General features: G+C 46.6%; 3 protein-coding genes across 5 annotated transcripts; 2 read left to right on the top strand and 1 right to left on the bottom strand.

Moving 5' to 3' along the window:
- Positions 1-499: 499 nt before the first annotated feature.
- On the top strand, positions 500-4,268 carry LOC133912835 (acyl carrier protein 3, mitochondrial). 2 transcript variants are annotated; one of them, XM_062355764.1, is made up of 2 exons: positions 500-929; positions 1,594-2,183. In XM_062355764.1, exons 1-2 carry the CDS (start codon positions 705-707, stop codon positions 1,972-1,974), a joined length of 606 nt encoding a protein of 201 aa, XP_062211748.1. In that variant the 5' UTR covers positions 500-704; the 3' UTR covers positions 1,975-2,183. The 2 variants fall into 2 exon arrangements, with proteins under 2 accessions (XP_062211748.1, XP_062211749.1); XM_062355765.1 differs by lacking the exon at positions 1,594-2,183 and adding an exon at positions 3,959-4,268 and having other exon boundaries at positions 522-929.
- Positions 4,269-4,499: 231 nt separating this feature from the next.
- On the top strand, positions 4,500-5,370 carry LOC133912837 (uncharacterized). Of its 2 annotated transcripts, none has more exons than XM_062355768.1 (3): positions 4,500-4,766; positions 4,851-4,914; positions 5,005-5,370. In XM_062355768.1, the coding sequence occupies exons 1-3, from the start codon at positions 4,631-4,633 to the stop codon at positions 5,147-5,149; spliced, it is 345 nt and encodes a 114-aa protein (XP_062211752.1). In that variant the 5' UTR covers positions 4,500-4,630; the 3' UTR covers positions 5,150-5,370. The 2 variants fall into 2 exon arrangements, with proteins under 2 accessions (XP_062211752.1, XP_062211751.1); XM_062355767.1 differs by having other exon boundaries at positions 4,525-4,766; positions 4,848-4,914.
- A 514-nt stretch (positions 5,371-5,884) lies between these two features.
- LOC133912836 (uncharacterized) lies at positions 5,885-7,734 on the bottom strand. Its single transcript, XM_062355766.1, has 3 exons — positions 7,515-7,734; positions 6,442-6,536; positions 5,885-6,311 (listed from the first exon to the last, which is right to left on the bottom strand). The coding sequence occupies exons 1-3, from the start codon at positions 7,582-7,584 to the stop codon at positions 6,036-6,038; spliced, it is 441 nt and encodes a 146-aa protein (XP_062211750.1). The 5' UTR covers positions 7,585-7,734; the 3' UTR covers positions 5,885-6,035.
- Positions 7,735-16,524: the final 8,790 nt, after the last annotated feature.

Genomic DNA, 16,524 nt, shown 5'->3' with positions numbered 1-16,524 from the left:
TGTTCCATTGGTTCGTGTTTTTTGTGTCCAATAGTTAGAAAAAAGAAACAATTGAAGGAAAATATGAAAAATACAACATGTGACATTTTAAAAAAAAAACATCTAGAAGAACAATCCAAAATGTATCACGGAACATTGTAAAAATGTTACAGAACAATCAACTCAGGTTACCGGAGCAATAAAATTAGTATTACATAACAATTTAAACTAATAACAAAATAATTCAAAAAATGTCGCAACACTTGGAAAAAATCTTAAATGAACTATACCAAAAACATCCATGAAAAATATAATACAAAATACAAAGATAAGATAAATTAAATAAAAAAGAAAAAGAAACTTCAAAAAAATGTTGCATACATAACTCACCATACAAAAGAAAAAGAAAAAAAGTAACTCAGCTCACAGAATAGGAAAGGGAGTAGAGAAGGAATTCAGCCCATGAAGCAGTGGCCACAGACCACGGACGCAACAACCGAGCCGAACGAAATGGGCCGCAGGTTGCATGAGTCGCGGAGGGGTGGGCGGCGCAAGGTTTGGCCGCCGTCACCACCCACTCCACCGCGACGACGCCAGCCGCACGAGTGCGGAGTGCTGCAGCCGCCGGCTCCCTTCTGCTGCAGCAGCTTCCAGTTCTTCTTGGTCGCCTCCTTTATTCCACCCCCCCCCCCCCGCGTGAATCTTGTGAAGGACTCCAGCGCGAGATGCAGGCGGTGAGAGGGTTGGTGCTGCGGCACCTGCGGCTCGGGTGCCGCCGCGCGCCGCCCGCCATCGCTGCCCGAGGAGACTACGGGTGGCCAAACTGCGGGTTCGCTCGGGGGATGAGCGCTCCGGCGGACCAGGACGGTGGAGGAGGTAGCTCCGAGGGCGCCGTCAGGGCGCGCGTCGTCGACCTGGTCAAGAAGTTCGACAAGATCGACGCCGACAAGGTCTCGGCTCTGCTCTCTCCTCTTCTCCCTTCAGTTCTTTTTTGGTTTATAAGATTCGTGCCATTATAATTTTACCGATTTGAAATATACCATTACTATTCGCGTATTTAGAAACATGCCGCTCCTTTTTGTGAGAATCTTATCCATGCCATTATGAACAATTTTTAACCAAGTTACCCCTCTGTTCATCCTCCTCCCCTTCTTCCCTTTTCCTTCTTCCTTTCTTTCAGTTCACCTCGCTGGATCCCATGCCAAATCCGCCACCGCAGAGCCAAATCCATCGTCGCCCCTGAGCCAACAAGCTTCACGGCGAGCTCCTCCAGCAGCTCCCCGTGTTTCCACAGGCGCACTACTCCTCGGCCTCACGGCCCCGCCATCGATCCCTCCCTGCTCCAATGGCTCTCCACCCGCGCCCCTTAGCCGCAAGAGACCCTGGCGCTCCAATGGCTACGCGGTTCGCTGGCTCGTTCTGCATCGCCCGGTGTTGCCCCCGATAGCCCAGCCTCCCTTGACGAGGCCACAGTCACGACGGCCCTTCTCCTTCTTAGTAGCAGCATCGGCAAGCGCTAACTCGGTTGGCTTGGACTTCGGTGACCCCAGCGATGAATCGGTCGGGGAAAAGCGGCATAAGCATTAGCACGTGACAAGGAATACTTCGGTGCAGGTCTCGACCGGTGAGCCGATCGCAGCACGGCCGGTGGTGAGCGAGGAGGAGCGGCAGCGCTCGGCTCCCGCGGAGGGCCGTGCTGGCGATGGGCCATGTCCAAAATGGCGAGCGCACATGCATGCACGGATCGAGGGGAAGCTCATTGTGGGTCGTATTTGGAAGGAGGAGCTGGGACGCGGCGGTGAGTCGGTGAAGTCGGGGTGTAGCTCACGGGTGTTGGGGAAGAAGGCCTCGCGAGGCTTGGTCCGGCGGGGATTCCGTAGGCAATGGAGGGGAAAGCCTCCCACGAGCTTCCTCTGTGCTCCTGGGTGCTCGGCCTGGGCGGATTTGCGCTTGGCTCATCGGATTTGGGGCGGCGGCGGCCATAGGAGGGGGTGAAAAGGAGAGATGAAAGGAATAAGACAAGGGCAGGGTTGAAGGTGAGGGTAATTTTGTCAAATACATGCAAAATGTATGCCAATGGCACCGTTACAATTACAAATAACGAGCAATGGCATGTTTCCAAATACATGAATAGTAATGGCATATTTCAAAATAGGCAAAATTATAATGGCATGAATCTAATTAACCCTTCTTTTTTCCCCTTTCTTCAGAAGAGTGTCTGCTCCGACTTGTGCAAAGTGTGAATGGGTTGGAAATAATGGATGGCATACGGGGTGGAATTGTTTGCACTTCTTTTTATCTCCACTTGGAGTTCATGTTTTTGCTCGGATGGAACTCGGAGTCATGAATGCCAGCTTAAGTTAAGAATTTAAGATTGACATGCATTGTTCCACCTAGTTTCATTTACATATTATGGATGATAATGCTAGTGCCTTTTGTAAGTTTGTTACTTGTGAAAGTTGGTATTTCCTACTTAGTCAAGTGGGTGTGTTCAGAGTAGTCATACATGTTCCGGAATTCCAGAAGTGAAAATTTCGGTGAAGAATGAAATGTCACGGTTGGCATGAGCCCTAAGGGCTGATACTGATAGAACAAACCCAATTAAAGAGTATGGTATGTTAGCCGATGTGTGACTGAGTGAAAGTTGATGGACGCATTGTGCAAATGGCCTCATAAATTTGATGGCAAAGTAAGTGATAACTAGGTTGGGACTGGAAGAAACAGTGGGCCAAGTTGGAATAGATTGCGTAGAAAGTCTGTTGTGAGCACATTTGTGGAGGGCCTGGTGGCACGCTTCATAAAAAAAAATTGCAAAAAAATGGAATTGTTTATTTTGTTCTTAGAACAGGACAATTAATGGTAGCATCACAAAGTTTTGTATAAGGATAAATGCTATCTAGAAACACAACTGTAGATTCACAATGCAATGCTTGTCAAAGAAAAACAGCTAATGACAAAGCTGTGATTCTTCTGAAAAGAAAAAATTATTAGCACCTTCTAAAAAATATAGTTAGCACCTTTGATCTTACTCACTCGACTGTATTTAGAGTAACTCTGTCTCTGGATGTTTTCCTATCTAAGTCAATGGTCAACTTGAGTAAATAGACACATTAGAGAACTGACCTTGCTAGTGATGGTCTTGAGCAAAATGGTGGTTCCAGTTGATTTGACAACTAGCATAGTGGCAGATATAATGCCACCAAGCTTATGAATTGAGCAGATATTCAACTCGTGAAAAAGTGGGGGAATTATTGTTCTCTATAGTCTGTGCAGTGTGTATTAATTGTAGATCATTTCCGCTTTAACTAAACTCGTGTACGAATTAAAACTTTTGTTGTACAATCAGATCAAATGCACATCATGCCCGCTTTATGCAAATCTGATCAAATGCACATCACATTCCGAAACTAGTAGAAGCCAATCCATATGATCAGTAACTTAGTGATCACTTTGGGAAGGACAATATCAAAGTGATGTTACATACATATATTGTAGTTATTTTGAGTAGGTAGGGTTTGAAGAGAAAAATTGTGCACAATAAACGTGTAATTTTACAGGGAAAATTTCATATACTGCATCAAATTACAACAAGTAACCCATGATATGCATCAAGACCCAGTACACAATGAAATCGTTGGCCTCGTTCCAGCATCGTGGGCGACCGAGGGAGATCATGTGAGAGAAGTGGATGCACGGAGCCTAGTATTTCATTTATTAATGCTCTCATAGTAATTTGACAAATTTGGGATAGTAATTTGACAAACTATGGAACCTAATTTCCATCTTAACTTAGTTTAAATTACCAGTAGTCCAGTATAAATGCTAGTCCATGAAGAATCACCATGATTAGTGGAAAGGTCTACTCTAGTGTTTGCTTATTATGCAGCTCCTTCAAATCATGCATCCATTGCAGTATCTTTGGATCTGTATGTGTTAGCATCTGAACTCTTGCTCACATTTGCATTTATTATGCTTGCAGGTGACTGAGACAGCTGATTTCCAGAAGGACCTGAGCTTGGACAGCCTAGACCGGGTGGAACTTGTTATGGCCTTTGAGCAAGAATTCTCCATTGAGATCTCTGATGACAAGGCTGACAAGCTATCCTGCTGTGCAGATGTTGCAAAATACATCATATCGGAATCTCAGTGCAGTAATAACAATGCTGGTGGCTCCTGATGGGAAAATGCAAACGTTCTTCTCTGGTGTGTTTTTTAAGTTGTATTTGTTACAAGGAAATGATTATGTTCATCATGGTTGATGTTCACGAATGAACACATTTTGTTTATCAGAGTACTGGCCTTAATTAACCTATGCTAATGTTATTTAGTAAAAAGGGTTTGTAAATTGAAAAAAAATGGAGCATTCTTCCTATAATGAACCCAGTTGTTTCTTTAGCTTCTGCCATCCAGAAAAATTCCGACTTCTGGTATCAATTGGCAGAGCCATCCACTGGATGGCACGCGACGTGGTAGCATATGACTGGACCACGTCACCGCAACTTGTGAGCCTTGCCTGTGCTATGGAAGAGAATGAGCCAGGGTAGCACTCGCCTTATCCGGTTCTCTTTTTTCTGAATGCTGTAACATTTCATACAATATCATGCCGTATGCATGAGGCAGGAGAGCTCTTTCTCCTCCACAGCACCCAGTCATGGCCAAGGTAGCCCCCTCCCTCCTCGCCATGGGCAGCGGCGCTGCCGTCGTAGCCCAGCCGTCGGTGAAGAAAGGTACTAGTTTGTTCCGCAGTCACATCATCAGCAAGCGCTCCAGGATATCAGCTAAACTCGGTATCATTCCTCAACAATCCTCCCCTGTTCTTCATTTTGTTGAAGCTCGGTGAAACAAGATTGAGAGAGTGGTGCACGCAGGAGGAGATGGGGAGCTGAAGTCTCCTGACAAGAAGAAGTTCATCACCCGAGAAGAGGAGCCAGAACAGTAAGCAGTTTTCTCAGTGCTATGCGCTGTGTAGTGCAGAGAAGCCTGTGACTGTGATTCATCCGAATCATGTGGACTTATGGAATGCAGGTACTGGCAGACTGCAGGGGAGAGGAAGGGTGAGAACCCAATGATGACACCCCTGCCCTACATCATCATCTTCGGCATGTCGACCCCCTTCGTCATCCTCGCCATCGCCTTTGCCAACGGCTGGATCAAAGTCCCCATCCGATGAGCTCTTGTCGTCGACGGAGACGGAGCAGTGCAATGGCAGTTGTAGAATCAGATATTGGAAGTTGCCAAACACCTGTTCACTGCCTGCATCCTTTGCAGAGATAGCAGTAAGAGTTACCTTCATAGATATAAGAATTCTTGTTTATAAGCATATTCTGAATGATCATATGGTGTATGTAACTCAACACTTTCAAAGCTCCCAGTATTTACCTCTTACAACAACCTCACTTCTCGTTCCGTTTCAAGGTTTTGTATCAATCTTCAGTTCTTCGCACAAGAGACGGTTTGCACCAGCAGCAGTTGTTTTAAGAGGAATCACAGGCATAACTACAACTTGCTTTTTCGTGAACTCACAACTAGTTCCGCCATAAAATGGCGTATCTACATTTAAACTTATCTGCAGTCCCTGCTGTGTTCAGGGTAAATGAATTGCAAAAAAAAAAAAGGATGACTGTTGGTCAATCTGCAGTAGGTGTAGTAGCAACTACAGAAATTAACCAAGAGGAGCCACGAACACAAACATAAAAGCACAAGCAAGTGTGCTTTCACGGATGCACGAGAAATCTTGGCGCATGCTCGGGCTTCCATGCTACAGATATCGGTAATATGACAGCATGCTTATTTCCTCATTTCTCCCACTGCGAATCACACGTGTAACAAGATACTCATAACTGAAATTTTATCAGACATTAGAGAAAAGAATTTACAGCATTTCAGCGACATGGCAGTAATAGGATGTCGGAAAACAACAGAGCTCGGATTAGAGCACAGAAACTTTTTTTTTTCATGCATTTGTTGACCAGTATATATTATTGGTTAATAACACCCTCACCAGTACATAGTTTATCAACCTTTTATAGGTCAAGATGCCATCATCTGGCAGTCACCTAGTGTGGTTTTCTATCAAATTCAGATTCGTGACAGTGTGGGTCCAGCCAATCACGAGTAGAGCTCATTGGCATGCCTGTACTATTTGCTCTAGCGCCCATCAGCTCCCTCAGGCTTTCCACCTTGTTCTCCTGAGCATTGCCAGGGAATTTCTTATCTGCTTCCTTCAGCTTGTTCCTGAACCGCTGCTTCCCGTCAACTGTGTTCAACTCCTGTTGCTTTGCTTGAGATGGTGGAGACCCATGAGGTCTCAAGTATATCTTCTCATCTTTTGCCTGTTTAAGTATGAATTTACATCTCCATGAAGTAAGGAATAGGCAATTAAAAAAAAAAGAGAGGGTACAACAGGCAACTAGGCAAGTAAAATCTTATGAGGAAGGTTCAGAAAAGCATTCTGGAACATGCCTTTAAAGGTTCAGGATCCTTTGCTTTGGGGACACTAGGCTCAGTAGCATCATCATCTTGACTGGACAAATTAGGAATAACAAATCCGTCCGCATCTGCAATTGCACCATCAACATGAAAACAATGTGTAAAATAGCAGCAGTGCAGCTTACATGAAGCCCAGCATGGTATGCAATTCATGAATTACAACTACCTGACTAAACAGTACATGTTCAAGTTGGACAAAAAAAAACTGTCAACCTCTGGGACTCTGGTGACTACATATCACAACCAATGATCCAAAGTTATGCATTAAGATCAAGGAGGTTTACAGTTAACCTGAGTGGGCTGATGTCACATGTCTCCTATTTTAACCATGCAATGCAAAAACTTTTCTATGTTTCTAATTTATTTCATTAAACTAATAATACACTTTGGCTTTGTTTGGCACCAGCACGATTCATAAAAGAAAAAGGGTTATTATCCAAGCTCCCTAAGTAAGTACATTAGTTTCCGAACTGAATCAAGAAGCCCTCGTTTGATAAAGGCACAAAATGATTAAAAGCAAAGTGCTGCAATTCCTAGGAAACTTTGTGGTTTTACTGTAGAGTTGAATTGCTAATTCAAAGAAATGACAAGTGAAGACAAACATTCTGTTTTTCATGTGTAATCTCAACTATACTGATCCCGAATGAAAATTTGGATGAAATTTCACAATTCATTTTCTTACGACTAGCAGATTTCTTACAGTTTAAAACCCTAGGTCAGAAGGTCCCTAGCATGTTGCTTTTGCAGTTGAAAAATTCTGAAAACAGCTCCAACATACTTTTTTTTTAAAAACACACCAGTAACCTGTTGTTTCTTGAATTACTATTACCTAATTTTTTCCCCAGACAGAAAGAGCATGGTTGCACAATGTCTCAAGCAATTCCTGAACAATAACAAGGTCACAAAGTGCCGTCCACAAGGATGGGCAACAGCAGGAAAACAGCCGTTACGCTCGTATGGTATGATAAAACCAGCAATACCTGAAGCTAGATATTGGTAAGCGCAGCAAGAAACGAGGGCGCGCAAGTGGTTTCTCAGCTACTCACCCCACTCGTCTTCCTCGGCGGCGTCCGGCGGCGTGGATGCTTCCGCCGGCGGAGGGGACGGGGCGGCCATGGTGGCCGGCGCGGCGAGACGAGGAGCAGGAGCCTCCGCGACCGAATTGGATCGCTCTCTCCCCGGATTCGGATTCGGGGTTCTTCCGCTGCGCCTTCTTTTGTTTTTCTTTTTCTTTCCTTTTCTTTTTTTGGAGAGGATCAGCTGCGACTTCTAGTAGGGCTGAACTGGACGGTTTCGGGCTGGGCTGGTGAAGAGACCTGTTTGTGGGCCGGCATGTCAACCTAGCCTGGGCTTGGTTCCAGGGACCTTCTTTACTGGCGGAAACAGAACACGGCTCTCGCGACGACCTTCTCCCCTAGGGTTTCCCTGCCACCACCCGTACCCGAAGGTCCCCTACCTTCTCCCTCTCCGGCGACCTTGCCGGCAGCAACACGGTACGAGACCAAGCCTCCATGTACATCTATAGCATTAAAAAGGTCCCTCGGTGCAAGTTGCCCTTTGTGATTGATACGAAGCTAGTGTCGCTGCTGCTCCGACCGTTTGCCTCACAGGGCGCCGATGGTGCTGGGTTCCGTCGACGTCTCGTGGTGGTTCCTCCCTGTCCAAATCGTTTTCCCTTGTTGCCAGGAACCTTTTTCGCATGTGGTGTAGGGACTCCCCTGCCACCGCCACCGGAACGTACGTCGTAGCCGCTGGATTGGAAGCCGTCATTGCCGTTTCCCACGAAGGCTTCTTGGTGACCTTACCGCACCAGCCCCTTGTGCATTCTCCGGGAGTCCGGGTACCCACACTACAGCCATCACCTTCGACCGTCCAGGCCTCCAATCTACACGGAAGTTATGCACAATTGGTAAATTTGTTGCTCCCATCTCCATTAAGTCTCTACTACTTGAGACACTGCTTCAGGCAGTTACTCAGAAGTGGCGTCTTTGCCGTCGATGGAGAGTATCACCAGTGCCTGAACAGGTCACCGTTGTTGAGTATTGATAACAGGTGCCGTTTCGGCTTACTGTCATTGAACCCCAGACTTATCGACATGCAGATACCTCTGGTTGAGTCATATATCTACGGCTCAACACACGCCCAACCTCATGTGCATATTCCAACGAGACAGTTGTGAGGGCCGACGGCCAGGAAAACTGATTAGCACGGAGTTTTTTTATTTTTATATTTTTTCGATTAAAAATTTAAATAAATAAAATTATCGTAGAAAAAATTGTAAAACTAGACACCTGCAGAGAGGGCTGCAGCTCTCTGAGAGAGCGGTTAGACCTCCTTATTGCCCCTGAGAGGACGGGTGGCCTAACCGCCCCATCAGAGGATGGCTACAGCCTGCTCGCCCAAGCCGTGCCCTTACCGCCCTCTGAGAGGACGGTTACGGCCCCTTTCCGCCTTCTCAGGGAGCGGTAAGGTGGCTACCCGCGCACCTCCCTCTCTTCCCCCTCCTCTATAAAAGGGCAAAAAATAAGGTGAAATCCTCATTTTAATCCGAAAAAAGAGAAAGCTCTGAAGAGGGAGGAGAAGAGAAGAGATGAGAGGAGAGGAAAGGAAGAGAGCGCGGCGAAACCTTGCTATATTTGATCCACGGATTTGAAGATTACTTTTCGGTAAGTTCTTATATACTTTTATTGTTGTTAATTAGCACAGTAGCATTGTACGATATAGGTTTTAGATATGTATGACCTAGAGTTTAGAAAATGCTGTATTTAGTAGAAAATTATCAATTTTACTTACGACATGGTAGGATAGCAATGAAATACATTTTATTATTTGTAGTATGTTAGTTTTGAATACGTAGATTATATAGAGTAATAATTGTAGTGTAATATTGTGTGGCATAGGAATTAGCACTGCATGGACCTAGGATGTAGGGTTTAGAAAATAGTAGTATACTGTGAATATTAATTCCGACATGGTAGGATAGCTATTAAATATAAATTGTATAGAGTAATATTTGTAGGTAATTTTGGTTAAGGGTATTATTGAAGAACCTATTGTTAGGTATGAATCGGTGTCGGTAAATTTTTTATTTTTGATACTGAGAAATATAGTTCGTCGGTCTTAACATTAGTTATATTTGCGGTTATTTCCAGGGATGGTAGTAATTTTTCAGATATATTATGGTGAGGGTAAAATTAGGTACAGTTCTAACAGTGTAGATCTGTTTGGATTTCGTCATGTTATGAAGGGTCTTAGTAAAGCTAATGAGAGGACCATTGCGGGTGTGTGCAAGTGGCTCATGCGGTTTTTCCAACTGGATCCGCAGCAACATGATCTTAAGCTGAAAGCTGTCCTCAGCCGTGCTAGTCATGGATACTTTGGCGAGCTGGTTCCGATCAAAGCCACATCAACTTGGAGGCAGTATATAGATATATCTTGTGAACGTGGCCTGCCTCTGATTTTATTAGCTGAGACGTACCTGAAAGATCAGACAGAGGTGAACTCTGTGGAAGCAGTAGCGGGACCAAGTGAGGCAGTGGAAGATGAATCAGACCCGGTAAATGTCGGGACCAGAGCAGATGTTGGGGATATTCCTGAGATGCAACCGATGGGTGTAGCCGATGAGGGGGAGCATATCCCTAGCATAATTGAAGAGATGGAGTTGGAGGATCAAGAGCTGGAGGAAGCCGTTGCCGATGGGGATTCATCTAGACGAGGAGGGTAATGCTCCAGTGCCTGCAGAGTGGAGAGATCATGATTTTTCAAAGCTGGTGGTTAGCGAGGTTGATCAGACACCGTGGCAGTACCATGAGAATGAGGTGTCTCAGGGTGCTATGTACCGTACAAATGAGGCTGTTATTGATGCAGTTAAATTCTAGTCGCTGTCTCTTCAGAGGCAATTCAGGTTGTTAAATTCAGTAAAAGGGGGTATGATGTGAAGTGTTTGGTGCCTCAATGTCCTTGGCGGGTGCACGCATTCAGAGGGAAATAGGTAGACTACTAGCAGTGCTCAATAGTCAATGAACATAATTGTCACATTGAGGAAATAGAGTTCGTCCACCGGAACCTGTCATCTGCCTTTATTGCTAATGTTATGTATGGGGAGATTGTGGACAACCTAAGATATTAGCTATGATCAATTATCCATGATATTGAGCAAAGGTTTCAGTACACAATAAACTATGTGAAGGCATGGAGGGTGAAACAGAAGGCTATTGAGATGAGGATCGGAACATATGAAGATTCATATCACAATCTACCTCGTCAATTAGACATAAAATGTGGAAGGAACCCAGTTAGTTACTATGATATCAAGCACCCCTCCACTGATGCGGAGTACAGTGGGAAACGAGTATTGCAACATGCTTTCTTTGCATTCGTTGCAACTATTAAAACATTTCGGTACTGTGGACCCATCATTTGCCTAGATGGAACATTCCTGACTGGGAAGTACAAAGGACAGTATTGTTTGCAATTGGGATCGACGATAACAACCAAGTCCTGCCACTAGGGTTTGCTTATGTGGAGAGTGAGAACGGGGATAGCTGGTATTGGTTCCTCGAGCGGGTGAAACATGCTATTGTTCTTGACCGGCCAGATGTGTGTCTGATTCATGATAGACATGTAGGGTTGTTGCAGGCTTTGCTGGATATACAACATGGTAGTGTTCGACGGGGTGTAGCAGCACAGTGGCCCGACCTAAAGAGCAAGTGGTGCATGCGCTATATGGGTGCAAACTTCTACAGATAGTTCAAAAACAAAGAGTTGATAAAGCTTTTCAAAACGTTGTGCAGTTAAAACCAGCAACGAAAGTTCAATGCCCTATGGGCAAGATTGGACGAACTAACTCTGAAACAGACAGCGGAGGCTGCACCTACTGATAATGAACCGATAGCTCTTAGACCTCTCCCAACAGATACGCCGTAGATAGTAAGGAGGTCAGGGTCCGCTATTAGGAGCTTTTCACAGTGGATACGTAATGAGCCAAATGAAAAATGGGCTTTGCTGTACGACAGTGGTGGGGCAAGGTATGGAGTAATGACAACCAATCTTGCTGAGGTTTATAACTAGGTCATGCGAGGAATGAGGTCCCTCTCACTTGTTAGAATTGTAGAAGGCATTTTGCATAGGACTTGTAAGTACTTTATTGATCGGTATGCATCTAGTAAAAATGTAATGGAGGATAATCGTATGCTTTATGGATGGATGCTATGTGAGTATATAGAGAAGGCCACAAAGAAGGCCCACATGCATCGTGCAAATCAAGAGGGGACTGCGGAGCACAAGTTCAGTGTCCTGTGACGGGATAAGAGTCGGAGGGGGGGAAGACGTGAGTGGCATGTGCAAGAGTGCGTGCTTAGGAGTGGGACATGCATTTATACTTGACAGAAGCCACAATTACTCCACAAACCTTGTACACACGTCATAGCTACGTGTGCGGAGCACAATATGCTTCCTAGGCAATATGTTTCAAAGTATTCATGAAGGATCAAATACTGAACACCTAAATCATGAGCTGTATGGTTACGACATTGTTGACACTTTTACAAGTAATCCAGGGCTTTCACAAATCTATGTGTCTGATTTGGAAAAGATGAAGAACGCACCGGACCATCGACAAACTCACCGGATCGCAACGATATGGATGAATACGAGGCGGGTCCTAGGGTCAAGCGATGCAGTCAGTGCAATGAAACAAGTCACACGTATAAGTATTGTCCTAAAAATGCACCTGTTGTGTAGGTGAGTATTATGACATGTTCTAGTGTGATTGTATTTAGCGTAGCTTGCTGTCTTAATTGTACTTCGCTGTCTAGCATTTGAACCTTTCATTTCTAAGTACATGTCGCGATATATTCATGTTGCATATAGTTGTAAAGTGAATTTGCATTTAATATATATTGTTCTTGTCTACATGTTGCAATGTATTAATGTACATGTCATTCAAATGCAGATATAGCGGACCCTGCTACCCCCGAGCTTCTCGACCCTACAGTGGACAAGAGGCACCGCAGCTTCTTGTCCGCCGAGTACCAGACGGAGTTAGGAGTGTTCCGACCACGTGGCCCTGGAGAGCTATTTACGATCGATGATCGATGGAAGCACAGGTACTTCGATACTTTCATACGAATTTGCCATATCATCGATGTATTGCATTCCCCAGTTTATTTATATTCCCAATGATGCAGGTTGGCAGCAGCGGGACTCCTACTGCTTTGCCGTTTGGTTGAGGTCCGATCGATAGAGAACCCCGAGGCAACGGCACATCGTTTCTATTTTGACCGCTCGCTGATAGCAACATTGGTTGACCGATGGAGGCCAAAGACACATATGTTACACCTCCCCTGCGGCGAGATGACCCCGATCTTGCAGGACGTAGCCTACCTCTTAGGCTTACCTTGCGCGGGAGCTGCGGTTGGGGTCATCCACATGGATGCTGACTGGATCAACGTCATGCATTAGCGCTGTGGCCCGGTTGAGTGGACGGCCAACACACCCCCCAACGTGCCTGAGTTCTTGTCCGATGCACGAGGGCCGATGAAGAAGTGGATCCTACAGTTCCTGGTATCATACAATACAATCTCTCATTTACTATTCAAGTATCTAGTTATGATCCTTATTGCCACTGTCATACTTGCAGCCGGCGTACATGCACCCACAGGCCAACGCGCACTTGGTGTCCAGACATTTGGAGGCTGTTGGTGATATGGGAACCAGGGGTCCCCGAGTCCCAAGGCCAGGATAGCAGAATGCCACGTGGCACCTTCTCCCCGAGGGCCGAGAAGAGCCAGTTCCGGGAGGGGTGCTCGGGGCCATGAATAGTGGTCCCCGAGTACCCAGAGTTCCCCGACGACCCGAGAAGAGGCAGTTCCGGGAGGGGTGCTCGGGGCTATGAACAGTGGTCCCCGAGTACCCGTAGTTCCTCGAGGACCCGAGAAGAACCAGTTACAGGAGGGGTGCTCAGGGCCATGAACAGTGGTCCCCGAGTACCCGGAGTTCCCCGAGGACCCGAGACGAGACATATCTGGGAGAGGGCGCTCGGGGCTATGAACAGTAGTCCCCGAGCACCCAGATTTCCCCGAGGACCCGAGAAGCCCTTGCCGATGGACCCCACAAGGGCTCAACAGTGAGGTGTCAATTGGTGAGAGGCCTGATGCTGCATTTAAGAGGGAGCATGGCCTGTCACTTCCAACCACTCCCCCCACGCCTGTCGTACTGAGTACGTTAGTCCCTGCCACCTCCTGGCAGAAAGGCATGGGGACATTTAATGCGACGGGTCCCATCGCACGTCACCCTGCGGGGCCCATAAAGGAAACGGCTTGGAGATATCATCGCTGGGCTCAAGGCGTATCGCTTGCCCCCCTGCTGTATCAGATCTGCTTTGACCGAGAGGGCATGCGGGGCAGTTCGGCGGCTGCCCGGTGGCCCCCCTGCGTCTGCTAAAGTTGAGTGTAATGGGCGACAGGACCGGCCGAAGGCGCATTTTTAACCCCCTGTAACATCAAACTGCAGCCCCATGATGGTTGCTTTCCATTTATGACTCATGGGAACTTGTGCCCCCCTTTCTGGGCACGCCAAGCCTCCCCCAACAGGATAAAAGGGGGGTGCACTTCGTAGAGAACAAGTCTAACAAGTTTGAACAAGGTCTGAAGCTCGACAAACAAGCCTGACCAAGCTGAGCAGAGGTTCACCAAGCTCGAAGCAAGACCGAAGCTCTAGACTTAGACAAAAAACCTTGTAACACAAGAGATCCAGAGAGAGGCATTCCAAGAGCATTAATAGCATACACACAGGAGTAGGGTATTACGCACGTTGCGGCCCGAACCTGTCTAAAATCCCTTGAGCATTTACTCTCACTAGCCGACGATCATCCGTCCCGCCTAGATCTCACATATTCGCATTAAATCCACGTACGAGGTAGATCCAGAATCAGCCCCCCGGCCGAATCTCAAAGGGGGTCCCTCAGGATCCCTGCTTGCGGTGTTCACCCACCGATAGAGGCCTATTTGTTTTGGCTGTTTGGCTGGGTTATGTTCACCAGCGGCCAAGGCCACCTGGTTGCAAGGACCCTTGTTCTGTACGCTAGGTTGATAGCGGATGCTGATGGCGAGGAGGTACCGCAGTTCAGTTGGGCATCTGCTGTCCTTACTGCGACGTATCGGGCGTTGTGCGACACGTGCACGAAGAAGGAGTCACTTGCTACTTTTGCTGGGTGCCCACTTCTTCTGCAGTTGTGGTCCTACGAGCAGTTCACCATAGGCCGGCCAGTGGTGGACCGCTCCCCGTACCCTGAGGAATGGTACGGCGAGCCCGAGGAGGACGCGTCTACCATGGCATCGCTTTTGTGTAGTTGTCGAGTACACACTTTTTGTTAACACTTTAATTGGCACATGTTATTTCTAATGAATTATAACGATATTTGTCACACAGCCACACTGGGCGCATGAGCAGCCTTACAGCGCTTATGAGCATTTTCGGTCGCAGTTCGACCGACCGCGTCCGGACAACATGGTCTGGTAGACATATAGCTTCTTGGCCGTCCAAGGCCGTGCGGGTTTGGGTCTGTCGCCGTTGTGTACCCGAGACGAGGACTACTGGCTTACGAAGACACCGCTTGTCTTCGATATCTACGTCAAGGAGTACTCACCGCACCGCGTCATGCGGTAGTTTGGGCGCCACCAGGCATTCCCTCTCGTCCACATTCACACTGTTCCCGTGCACGTCCACTGGTATATATGAAGAATTAAATATTTCGTATCATTCGTCTTACTGTGAATTATATTTAACATAGTTCACTTGCAGGTATACACGCAAAGGCCAGCTGGCTGGCAACCTCTGGGCAGATCGCTTGGCCTGTACGTCTCAGCATGGGCCCAAGTGCTTCAGGATGTCGTGGAGGAGGCGCGTCCCTTCGACGAGCGGAGCTTCGACGACTACATGTGGTGGTATGTGTCACGTACATGCACACGGGTCATCTACACCCCAGAGTATGTCCGGCCCCACGTCGCATCGACTACGGAGGCGTACCTGGTCCATTGGGATGAGGAAGCTGCATTGGCGGTATGTGTAACTTACAAGTCAGTACTCCATACTCGAGGAACAATGACTGTAACTTGAAATTGTTTTTTCTTGTTTGTTTTCACAGGCCGATATCATTTATGATATCCATAGGGACACAGCTGGTACCATGGACCACCTCAGGCAAGGGGTGCACCTCAGTGCGTTGGATGTCACGGGGTTCATCAAGTGGGTTTTTGACAAGACCGCGCAGGCCTTGAAGCTTACCTCATGCCGGTCCATCACAGACGTCGCTGGAGTGCCTCCCAGGTTTAGTGGGGTCCACGCCGAGTCATCCCGGAGGTCAGATGAGCACCGCCGGTCATCGGTGTCGGCACCCACACGACCCCTTTTACCATGTCATGCAGGCTTGGAGCAAATAAGTACGGATTTTTTATTCACACGGCATTAAAATATATTCATTTCTTACCGGTGCAATGACTTTTAAACAAATATTAGGTGCACCTACACACGCCTCGACGCAACCACGTAGACCGACCCCTGTGCCTCCACCCTCAAGTACTGGGCGACACTACATCCCCGTATTCAATATATTCAGCAATAGATCTAATATTGTGCTTTCAACCTTTTTAATTCCAAATTTTGCAAATTCCCTATTTTAAATTTTGACGAAATACACTAAATTTTGCAACTTTTAAAATAAAATAAAATGCCATAACCGCTCCTTGGAGGGCGGCAATGCTGCTAACCGCCCTCCCAGGCCCTACCCGCCCCCTCAGAGGGTGGTTAGCAGCCTTGTCCACAAACTTATAACAAAAAGCTTGTCCACAAAACTTGTAACAACAGTCGTCCACAAAACTTGTTACAAAAAACTTATGATTTTAATGAATTGTGATCCATATATTTTTATTTCAAATGATATCCACATTGCTCATTTCAATTGCATTCCTACAGTTGGTATGCATACCTACGGTTGTTATCATTCCTTTCAATTGGATTTCTACAAGGGGTATCATCTTATTAGATCATGGTTTATGA

The sequence above is a fragment of the Phragmites australis genome, chromosome 3 (assembly GCF_958298935.1).
Source record: "Phragmites australis chromosome 3, lpPhrAust1.1, whole genome shotgun sequence".
Lineage (NCBI taxonomy): Eukaryota > Viridiplantae > Streptophyta > Magnoliopsida > Poales > Poaceae > Phragmites > Phragmites australis.
Note: the sequence above shows the minus strand (reverse complement) of the source record. Positions and strands in the feature narration are given on the sequence as shown.

What these genes read in the sequence shown, in the direction of transcription:
- LOC133912835 (XM_062355764.1), top strand. Translation starts at nt 705, where the DNA reads ATGCAGGCGGTGAGAGGGTTGGTGCTGCGGCACCTGCGGCTCGGGTGC. An exon ending in ACAAGATCGACGCCGACAAG is followed by an intron (nt 930 to 1,593) that starts GTCTCGGCTCTG and finishes ACTTCGGTGCAG; the next exon opens with GTCTCGACCGGTGAGCCGAT.
- LOC133912837 (XM_062355767.1), top strand. Translation starts at nt 4,631, where the DNA reads ATGGCCAAGGTAGCCCCCTCCCTCCTCGCCATGGGCAGCGGCGCTGCC. An exon ending in CAGGATATCAGCTAAACTCG is followed by an intron (nt 4,767 to 4,847) that starts GTATCATTCCTC and finishes TGGTGCACGCAG; the next exon opens with GAGGAGATGGGGAGCTGAAG. An exon ending in CGAGAAGAGGAGCCAGAACA is followed by an intron (nt 4,915 to 5,004) that starts GTAAGCAGTTTT and finishes TATGGAATGCAG; the next exon opens with GTACTGGCAGACTGCAGGGG.
- LOC133912836 (XM_062355766.1), bottom strand. Translation starts at nt 7,584, where the DNA reads ATGGCCGCCCCGTCCCCTCCGCCGGCGGAAGCATCCACGCCGCCGGAC. An exon ending in CGCCGAGGAAGACGAGTGGG is followed by an intron (nt 6,537 to 7,514) that starts GTGAGTAGCTGA and finishes GTGCAATTGCAG; the next exon opens with ATGCGGACGGATTTGTTATT. An exon ending in AGGATCCTGAACCTTTAAAG is followed by an intron (nt 6,312 to 6,441) that starts GCATGTTCCAGA and finishes ATACTTAAACAG; the next exon opens with GCAAAAGATGAGAAGATATA.